This window comes from Macrobrachium nipponense, chromosome 41 (genome assembly GCF_015104395.2).
Source record: "Macrobrachium nipponense isolate FS-2020 chromosome 41, ASM1510439v2, whole genome shotgun sequence".
Taxonomy (NCBI): Eukaryota; Metazoa; Arthropoda; class Malacostraca; order Decapoda; family Palaemonidae; genus Macrobrachium; species Macrobrachium nipponense.
Window position 1 is genome coordinate 39,818,663 of NC_061102.1, and position 11,057 is coordinate 39,829,719.

The following is an 11,057-nucleotide window of genomic DNA, read 5'->3' on the forward strand; positions in this document are numbered from 1 at the left end:
CGTTATTTTACTGTCGTTATGTCGACGACACTTTTATCTTATTTAAAGATAAATATAGAGCCGACTTATTTTTACACAATGTTAATCTGGCCCACCCGAATATAAAATTCACAATTGATTACGAGAAAGATAACAAACTTGGTTTTTTGGATATAGAAGTGTCTCGTAATAATTCAGGATTTTACACGTCGATTTTCAGAAAGAAGACGTTCACAGGTTTGGGCACAAATTTTTATAGTTTCTGTAATTTCAATTTTAAGATAAACTCTCTTTTTACTCTTTTCCACGGGGCTTTTTCCCTTTCTTCTGGATGGCCTGAATTCCACAATGAGGTCACCTTTATAAAGAAATATTTTACTGACAACTGTTATCCCAGTAGTTTATTTTATAAATGCCTTCACAAATTTATGAATTTGAAACTTTTACCTAGCAATGCTATTCAGGACTGTACCTAGGATGCCGTTCTATGCCAGTGTTCCATTTTTAATCAATTCGAAATTCTATGTCAAAATGCAACAGATTATTAGAACTTACTGTCCGGCCATAAAATGTCTGCTGATCCCAACCAACCTATTGACAATTGGATCAATTTTTAAATATAAAGACAAGTTAAACCCTCTTATGACATCTAATATTGTTTATTTATATACTTGTCCTAGATGTGATCTAGGAAAATATATCGGAGCCTCGAGAAGACTTCTTAAGGTCCGAATAGATTGCCATAGGGGGGTGAGTTTCCGTACTGGAGTCAAATTATCATCTGAATTTTCCAGCATCCGTGACCACACAAAGAAATACAGAGTCAATATTGAATATAAAAACTTTAAGATCCTTTCTAAAGCGTCTTCTCCGCAGCAGCTAGCGGTCTTCGAATCGCTCTTTATAAAGACGATTGTTCCAAAACTGAACAACCAAACTGCCTCCACCCCTCTGTACCTGGCGTAAACAAGAGATGTCTTCGTGTTTTGTTTTTGTTTTTTAGTCACTCGTCTTCCTCCCTCTACTGGAAATGGTACTTGCGTTTAGTTGGTGTTCTTTTAATTTGCTTTAAGTATTGTAATTGTATGTTTTTTAGATGAGTAATTATTTTAATTTTATTTTATTATTGTAATTTTCAGCTTGAAAAAGGGGCTGCTGGTCACTGAAACGTTGCATTAATAAACTCCCCATATGAAACAGATGTCTCCATTTAAACCCTTACCACTATATATATATATATATATATATATATATATATATATATATATATATTATATTATATATATATATATACTATATATATATATATATATATATATATATATATATATATATATATATAGTTTGTGTTATGTAACAACTATATTGCCTCTTAATGCTTCACTACAAAGCCTATTATCCAAAAAGAAGATTAGGAAACAATTCTGGCAGGATCTGAACCCACATTCCGAGTATCGGAAAAAGGTTACATTAGCCACCTTACCTTTTTCACCACAGTATGTCTGGATGAGGGGAAAGGTTCCGAAGGATGGGGAAAAGAACTAATTACTCTATTCATAAAAAAGAAAGAAGGTGAAAGGCATCTGAGAAATTATGTGGCGCAAGATTGCTTAGTATCCAGGGAATGTGTATCATATGATTTTGACGGAGACTGTGGCAGATGATTAAAGGACTGATGATGGTAGAACAGTGTGGGTTTAGATAAGGGTGAAGGTGTGGTTAAAGATGGTGATGAAACCGTATGTGAGGAAGTTGAAAATACTGTGAAAAAGCTTTTTGTGTCGTACCTATAAAAAACCTTTATGTTTGAATCAATAGAAAGGCAGTGTGGAGGGTGTTAGGAATGTATGGTATAGAAGATAAGCTATTGAGAGTGATTAACATCTTTAATTATGGAAGTGAAAAACAAAATGATGTAAATAGTGGTATTCAATGCAGTTGCATAACTGTGAGACGCGAAAATTGAGAATGAATAGATTGCAGAAAGGATGATTGTTTGAAGATATAGCAGTGCTAATTGGTGATAGTGAAGGGAAACCTTAAAGACTAGTTAAAAAGGTTGAAATTGCAAGCAAATTACGTTAAAAGTAAGTGTTGAGCAACATTAAAGATATGAGTTTAAATGTATATGGAAGGTGGAGGAATGCATAGTAGGTGGTATTGTAGTTGAATGTAAACATCCGTTTGTTACGTATTTGAAAGTAAGTATGACGAATGTTGGTAGGATGTAAAACCACGTGAATGACGGAACAGAGGAAGCAGGAAGGGTTAACATTGTTAAAAGGCTGCGGTAGACTTTTTGAAGGGGTTGGGGAGCAATTCCTAGAAATGTAGGAAAAGTAATGTGAAAGAATGATCGGGAAAGACGCGTCTTAATATCCGGGAAGTCAGACTGTGATAGTTTATAAATTTGGTGATGCAGTATGAACGTAGCAGGATTGAGACTTACGACGATGCGTCTCTGTTTAGGTATATTAATTAATCATCCGATGTTATGGAAGATATTTGCAGATGGGTTTATCAAAGATTCAGCAATTAGTGTGTGAATGAATATCACGATTTTTCCCATGGAGCCACTCCTTGTTAGGTAAACAGTTTAATATATATATATATATATATATATATATATATATATATATATATATATATATTATATATATATATATATATATATATACATACATACATATACATGTGTGTGTATGTATGTATGTATGTGTATATATATGTATATATATATATATATATATATATATAATAAATTTATAGCTTTAGCTCTGATTTTACACACACATTATAGGTGTGTGTATATATATATAATGTGCCTTTATATATATGTATATGTGAGTTTGTATTTAAATTAGGTGCTATTATTATAGTGAAATTATTGATAACAGGAAAAGCGCTCTTTTCATTTTAATTTTTTTTTTTTTTTATCAAAGTAGCGTACAACATGTATACTAAATAACCTGCAACTTATGCAAGATCTTCATTCTTGTCCAGGCTAAATATGCAACTCTTTTTGTAAAAGAAGCTTAATGATAATAGTTTGCGATACATGCTTCGGCAGATGCACCATATTGAATTTATCATTCTTAAACGTTGCCATGTAGCGCAGAAAAAAAAAAAACTTTATTCCATAGTTATGTTTTGTGTAGTGTCTTTTCATGTAAATGAAGAAAATAGTAGAAAACCAGCTGGAAGTATTGTTTGCAATGGCTTCTTTTTCACCACATGAAAAGCTTCTTAATTAATTAAATGAACTTTCTGCTCTTATAGTAGAAGAAGTGACAATGAAATACGCAATTTGGGATTTTTATAATTTATTGATCATTGGAAAATCCGTGTATGAATGATTGAATGAAGGGTCTTTAGAAAACAATGCTATGAAATGAATGTGAGATACAAAAGTTGTAAATTTTTAATGGCATGGCCTTCGACCATTAAAAGTTATTTTTGTAAGGCAACCTTTCATCATATTTTGTAAAATAAAATGCAGAGAGTCTCCCAGAGGTGAGGTCAGGTGTTGCAAGGCTGGAGGGAAGATGATGTCCAGATCTCTACAGTAGTAAAGTAGAATGCCACTGGTAAAGGGTTTATATTGACTGCTAGTTGCCATCATTGGAAACTTATGGTGTTTGGGGGATATTGGCTGAGCGGGCAGCGTACTCCTCCTTGCTGTAGCAGACTGTTTCATCTAGTGAGCAGATTTCTGGCTGAAGTGGGCTGGCTTTGGTGCCTCTGGCGACCATTCGCTGTCGGTGCACGTTCAGCCTCTTCAGTTTCGTGTCAAATCCTTGGGGAGATTTTGCGGGATCAGACCAAAGGCGCTCTGCCATGGCACTGACACGTGGCCAAGACTTGGAATCAATGCCATTGGCATCAGTCTCTGAACTGTAAAGTAACACAATTCCACCAAGCACATTATTCTTATATGCTAGACTCTCTGGAGTTTGTCCATCCCTGATGTTTGGAATGGACTGCAGGTTATCAAGGGGACTGTTTTCATAGAAGTTTCGCCAAGTTGGGGCTTCCAGAGGGCACTTTTCTGATTTCTCACCATACCAGGATGAGTCAATACAGTCCACTCTCCACTGGTCAAGGTTGGCGAAGATAACCTTATAACCGTCTTTTACATACTGGGCAGCAACAGGATCAGAGCTAGCTTCATTGACTTGAACGATATAATTATCTTTGTTAATGTAGTTGCGAACAAATGATGAAGAATGGATGATTGGGGTAATTTTTCTCTCTGGACCTGCGGCTTCAGTTAACTTGTTATATACGTTATTCTGGTAAATGTTCCATAGTTTAAACATTTGCTCACTGTTGGACTCTAGGGCATTTGCAGCTAGATACTCTTTGATGTCATTAGAATTTTGCCAGCACTTGAAGCTCACCTGAAAGTTAAAGCAATGGATAAAGTATATGTAGATGGTTGTCATTCTTATAGTAATCCAAACATATGTCTGTTATAAACATATTAGTAATATGTCTTTTCAAAATGTTTATTTTTAAATTTTCATGCAGTAAGAAAATACTTACACCATCTCCTCCAAAATGCACCATCTCTGGGTCAAAGTATTCTACTGCATCCTTGTAGATCTCTCCGAGGACGTTGTATACTTCAGGATTAACTGGATTAAGGTGTCCATCTACAGGCTCTTTTACATGGTCAAACCATGGCTTCTGTTTGAAGGAAAGAACCACATGCTTAGCAAGCTGTTGTCATTCTAGGTAAAGATTGTGAAATAGCTTCTCTTATCTAGGATTAAAAGCGGCCTTCAATTTTGTTACGAAAGAGGGTTTCATTTATTATCATAGAATACGTCACCGAGGAAAGTTTGAAGCTTCAAATTCCTAGGAGCGTGAATTAAAAATGAAGATATGCTTCCTTTTATTTGAAAAAATATCCATCACAATGAAGATATTCTTCCTTTTATTTAAGAAGATATCTCTCATTGTTAAAAAGCATAAAATAACGTTAATTTAATTCACTACATGATTATCAAGAAAGCATGGCTTTGAATACTTTAGAGACCGCAAATAAGAGTAGGTTACTGAGTGTTGGACAAAAAATTGTGACATCAAGATTAAATAGTGTAATGGTGTTTCAAAATGACAGGAAATGTCTACAATAACAGTTGAATGTTCAATCTTTCAAAATATTCACTTAAAAATAGCTGAAATTAGTTATTTGGCTTTTAAGATTTAGTTGTTGTAAATCTAATTGGGTGCTTAAAACTTATCTGTTTCGTTCAGTTTTGTGGAAAATGCCAGTGACATGATACTTGTCATGTATTTATTCGTTTAGCTTTTTACACAAAACTATATTCGAAATGCAGAATCACAAATGAGAGGTTTTAACCTTGCTTTATTATCGCCTGAGCAAGCTCCCGTTGTATTTGTATTGCAAACGTATTGTGGTGTGGAAATTGAATCATATACTAAATCCTTACCTCTCCAGCACATAAGACAAGTCGTCCTTTGCCATTCTTTTCTCCCCACTGCCAACCTGCATTGTTCTGTGCTGGTCCTGATATCTCTGGGACAACATTAATACCACGGAGCTGAAATTCAAAAGAAACATTATTATTTGTAGGCCTTAATTAACCAGGGAAGAATTGTGCTGAAGTTGAATGTAATATAAAAACAGCTACTTAAAAAAGTTGTATTTACTGTAAATGTAATTTTTAGTAACTTACCCTAGCATATTCAACAATCTTCTTGATATCCTTAGGGTAGTAAACCTTTCTGGATGAGTATGCGCCATAATATGCCATTTCGGGGCGGTGCTCAGAGTACATGGGGAAGGAGGCAGCATCAGTAATGTGCCATTGGAAGTAGTTCATTTTGTTTTGGGCCATTGTATCAATGAGGCGCATCAGGTCTTCCTTAGGGTAGAAGTTGCGACTAGTGTCCAGCATGAAGCCACGGTACCTAGACAGATAAAGTAAAGTTAGTTTTATAGTCAGCTTCATGGAAAGGTTCCCTGAAATTTTTAACTTTTATGAATTCTCGTGTAACAGAAAATGAGACCATAGTCATTTCATTAGACTGGTAAACCTGTCACACAGACTTACTTGAACTTAGGTGAATCTGTCACTGTTGCATCTTTAATGATCATAAGAGCATTGTTGGAGTCATCAAATGCAATCATTTGCGAGAATGTTTCAAGGGCATGACGAGCACCGAAGAAGGTAGGAGCCTGGATCACCACCAGAGTCTCATCATTAGTGGTCTGTTGATAAAGAGTAGTCAGTTAAGAGCTGAAGAATCCTGAGAAAAGCACAGGCGATGCATACAGTGGACTCAGAGCATTCAGGGTCATCCGTTGCCTAAAGGATGTTGAATAATCTTTTAGCAAGATACCAACAGTAGAAAAAGAAAACAGCTAAAGGTTACGAAAAAGTTGGAAAGCTTGCAGCTGCTTTTAACCTCTCGAAGATAATGTAATATTTGTTGTTATAAATGGTTACGTGCTAGTTTTGTAAGGTATCCTGGCGATACAATATTTTGGTTTTGCTTTGTCAAGAGAAATTGGATGTGCAGCAAATCCTTTGCCCATGATATCGAAAGTGATATGAAATTGTATCTGCAAACCTTCATGGACATACCCAATATCTTCAAGTTGTAGTGATTACGTAAAATAGTTGAGGGTTACATCTTACTTTGACGTCAAGTTGGTAGCTTTCGTCAGTGTCGAGGCGAAGCTTTTGGACGGGGTTGTTAACGGTAATTTCCATGTTAACTTGGTGTCGATTGATTCTGGGACTGTATTTTTCACCCAGGAAGGGGGAGAATCGCTCCCAGCTCTCGTAGAGCTCTGTCTGATCAATCTCGTGTTCTTGGGTTTGCTCTTGGGGAGTTTCTTGGTTGAACTTCGTTGCCTTCCGAGTGAACTGCCTCTGCAAAGGAACAACACATTTTGATAGATCTTGTGAATTTTACGCTACCTTAGATGTAACACGTCTTTACCCTGAGAATTCTGATAAGTATGAATGAAATATTATATCTGTAGAAAGGCTGAGAAACAGTATCTTACTTACTGGGTTCTCTCTGACATATTGGACTTTTTCTTTTTCAGTGTAGGGAGTTTTGAAGTGGCTTTGGTAGTCTGGGTGAAGGAAGTGAAGGTTTCTTTTCGTGTAACGAACTGCTTCCTCCAGCATTTTCGAGACTTTTTGATCAGGAACAGCCATCTTTGTCACTTGGAAGTGTTCAGGGTTGAAGTGGACTCCTTCCTTTGACAATTCCACATTGCCAGTTGGATGCGGCAGTAGAGATCCATAACTACGGGTGTAAAATGATCGAAACTATTAAACTGTTTTTTTATAACTGGATGCTTCATGTGCTCTACATGTATAAGTGTTTGTGCGTATGTCACAAATCGTAACAAACAGAACTTCAAGTGAACTAACGCTGTAAAGAATCAGTGCAATAACTTACTGTCCACACGTGAGTTGACATTCTGCCTGGGAGTGATAAGAGGAGACCTCCGTGCGCAGCTGCCTGACGCAAAAGTTGTCGATGCAGCTGAATGAGTAAGGCGAAGAGAGGCGGTAGAAATCTTGAGCGGACACCGCCGCCACAATCAGCGCTGCTGCTGCTGCGAGGACCCTCATCCTAGTCTCCTGCCTCTGCCTGCAAGTCAGATTGGAAGAGTTATATATACTATAATTATGGCTACAGCGAGTTACGAAACAGTGTGGACTGCAAAAGGAATTAAAAGTGCTACGTAGATGACATAAAAGTTTGTAGGGTCTCTCACAAAAAAAGACAGCAGGGTTTTCATGCTGTTTTGTGCTTTCGAAAATGGCTTACGGGAAAATAAGCCATTTCGGAAAAATTGCAATTTAAAAATAAACAAGTTGATTACCATAATTAAAATAGAATAACTTGGAAAGGTACCTGGGCGCCCACAGCATATTTTCCAAGAGGGGACAAATTTCATATATATATATATATATATATATATATATATATATATATATATATATATATATTATATATATATATATATATATTTATATATATATATATATATATATATATATATATATATATATATATATATATATATATATATGCAATGGAACTTTGATGCCAATGATTTAAGTGAAGCAAGATGTGATAAAGAAAAAAATACAATGATACATTGACTTTTTCAAGTTCTATATAATGTTCAGCTGAATTCAAATATTTCTGGAAAGAACAAAACAGTTATATCTGAATACGAATATTTAAAAATACTTAACGATATCTTTCATTTAGTTCAACTGAATGAATATATTGTAAAATGGAAGGAAAACAATGTGATGTAGTTAAATGTAATAAATGAAATATATATATAATTTTTTTTCCAGGATTTCAAGAGGGGGGGGGGGGGGGGCAAGTGCCACCTTTTGCCCATACGCGCGGGCGCCCATGGAAAGGTATTGGAAAATTCGTCTCAACCGAGTATTTTTCTGTTTTCTGATATAACTCCGAACTCCTTCATGTGCCAGTCATGACTGCTTTATGTGATGAGAAAGATCTAGTTATCGAAGAAGCGCAATTATTGTTTTTTGTTTTCGTGTATATTCTTGATGTCTTCAGATATCAGATTATCTATTTTAAATTTATGAATTTTATCTGTTTAATAAACGCTAAATAAAATAACGTTAGCATACATAGTCGAGCTGTTCTCACAAGTGTGTGTGTGTGTGAGTATGCATGTGGTACACACATCTATGTACAAACACACAGACACATATATATATATAGTTAGCTACACTAATTGGTAGAATTTTTGCCTTCAAGTCTACTAATAGCTAATGTACTTTTGGAAGTGCAACCTTCAGGGCCTATGGCACTTGTTGCTTTACAATGGGAGCAATAACCTCCCCAAGGCTGCTTGGAGACTTGCTGTCACTTGGTCAGTCTCGAACCCGGGCTCTTACCAGTAGCCGGTGGTGTCAAATCCACATCATTAATCACTTCACCCTCGTACTTGAACACTTAGTGACAATGTGTATGCAAGGAATAGTTTGGCGATAAACAGATTTATATAGGTCGTCGTATGTGTACTGAACTGATACAAGTACCATAAATTTAAACTTGTCAAATAACCTTCCGCCCTCGTTTATGGGTGGAATGAATGAATGACAGTTTTTATTTGTAACCTGTAGAGAATCACTAAGTTTCGATTACTCTCATCATTGAGGCACAAAAAATACATGATTGAAATATATATATATTTATATATATATATATATATAAATATAATGTATGTGTATATAAATATATATAGTTATAGTATATATATATATATATATATATATATGTATATATCTATATATATATATAATATAATATATATATATATATTTAATCTTAAATTATCAATATGTTGCACACACCTAATTCTTTTGGGGCTCAGTCGGACAAACTCGGGCTATGTATGAGATCCAGCAGACCGATTTGTGTATTAACATTTCTGGTCAGCTTTTAGACATTAAATTTCTTCTTGTTGAAATGAGGATTTTAAACATTCTTATGAAGGTTGAATGCAGCACCACGCTTGCACTCCACAAAGTATGAAAGGCAACTGTTGATCTATGATGATGTGATCTTATAGTATCTTAATCGGTTTAAAAGTAATTTTCTAACTCTTTGGCTGTGACTTTTACATTAATAAATTCAAGTATTGTCCTAATCTAATGCAATGAGATTGGTTGCCATGCTCTGTCGCCTCAATGTACATAAAAAAAAGGAGCCGGTTTTACTAGAACTATGTTGCAAAGTCAGAGGAATGGGTAAAACCGCAAATATGTTTCCGGGAAGCCGGAAGCAAAAAAAAAAAAAAACGGTTTTCAGAAAGGCCCTAACATTTTGCTTATACGCATCGCACGGCACGGGGCTGATTGCTACGTTAGGAAGCAGCTTTACTACTACTACTCACCTTCAGTGAACCTCCGGGAGACTGACTTACCTGGGCGGAGGAAGCGCCTTATATAGTACACTGGACGACGGCCAGGTCCCCATCCAGAGTTGTCACCGGAGAACTTTTCCAGACGCAAAACGCCTTTTCATCCTTAGTATTCTTTATTTCAAGTTATCGCTCGCCGTAAATTCATTATTTAGGATTTATTTCATTGGGAGGAAATAAACAAACCAAAAACTGTAGGATCTGCGGCTATCAGTCTCTCGTGTGTGCGCGTGTGTGTGTGTGCGATAGAGGCTATGGCTTGGGATCATAAACCGAGGACGTTACATAAGACGCCAGAGAAGTGTTTAGAGTTGATACGCCGTTCCTTTGTTTCCTTCGGGAGGTTGTTGCCATCGGTACATTTTCGCTTATCGCGGTGGATTGTATCCTCAGTGATTTGCCAAAGGCCTGGCGAAAGTTGTATTCCGAAGGGACTGAAGGCCGAGCCTGAATTTTTTTTTTTTCTCTCCTCGTTTAGAACCAGGCATTCTGGACTGGATCTTCTTGGCGAGGGGGACTACATGGGATGGGTCTGCATAGCAACTTCAGTGGACCCGTACCCTAGCCTCCCTTTAAACCCCCTTATTGTCTGCTTTACGCCCATTCCCCTCCGCTTACCCCTTCCTCTGTCCTCAATGGCCGCCGCTTTGGCAAATACCAGCTTTTCGTGCAGTGGGCCGTCATCCGAATCACCTCTCACCTTCTGCTTCTAGAAGCGTGCTATAATCGCTGTTCACTTATTTTCCACTACTCGAAATTATGAGCAAGAAATGTTTAAGGGACAAGATCGCGAAAATGATTCAATTCAAGGAGCTGGTTCACTTACACGATCTTGGAAAATAAGGATAAAAACCAAAACAGTGGATCAGCTTAAAAGCTATCCCCAAGCATAATGGTGGACTGTTTCTCGCTGGACGATGCTTCACAAATCTTGATTTTTGTGTGCACTGCTGTCGTTTGCGTATTACTTTCTATACCATTTAGCGTATTTTTTGTGATGTTTGCTTTTAAGGAATCGCAGAAACGGAAAAGGTTGTGTTAGCGAAACAAACACTGAAAATTACTTGTTTTTGTCATAATGATTTAAAATTTCCTGATTTCGTGTCCA

The 11,057-nt window shown here is 36.4% G+C and overlaps 1 protein-coding gene across 1 annotated transcript; it reads right to left on the reverse strand.

Moving 5' to 3' along the window:
* Positions 1 to 3,285: 3,285 nt before the first annotated feature.
* On the reverse strand, positions 3,286 to 9,948 carry LOC135212715 (chitooligosaccharidolytic beta-N-acetylglucosaminidase-like). The gene is made up of 9 exons (XM_064246408.1): positions 9,923 to 9,948; positions 7,429 to 7,623; positions 7,029 to 7,272; positions 6,651 to 6,887; positions 6,063 to 6,220; positions 5,685 to 5,919; positions 5,439 to 5,549; positions 4,525 to 4,668; positions 3,286 to 4,379 (listed from the first exon to the last, which is right to left on the reverse strand). The coding sequence occupies exons 2-9, from the start codon at positions 7,602 to 7,604 to the stop codon at positions 3,609 to 3,611; spliced, it is 2,076 nt and encodes a 691-aa protein (XP_064102478.1). The 5' UTR covers positions 7,605 to 7,623; positions 9,923 to 9,948; the 3' UTR covers positions 3,286 to 3,608.
* Between the last annotated feature and the right edge of the window lie 1,109 nt (positions 9,949 to 11,057).

What these genes read in the sequence shown, in the direction of transcription:
- LOC135212715 (XM_064246408.1), bottom strand. Translation starts at nt 7,604, where the DNA reads ATGAGGGTCCTCGCAGCAGCAGCAGCGCTGATTGTGGCGGCGGTGTCC. An exon ending in GCTACCAACTTGACGTCAAA is followed by an intron (nt 6,221 to 6,650) that starts GTAAGATGTAAC and finishes CTTTATCAACAG; the next exon opens with ACCACTAATGATGAGACTCT. An exon ending in TTGTCTTATGTGCTGGAGAG is followed by an intron (nt 4,669 to 5,438) that starts GTAAGGATTTAG and finishes TCCTTCAAACAG; the next exon opens with AAGCCATGGTTTGACCATGT.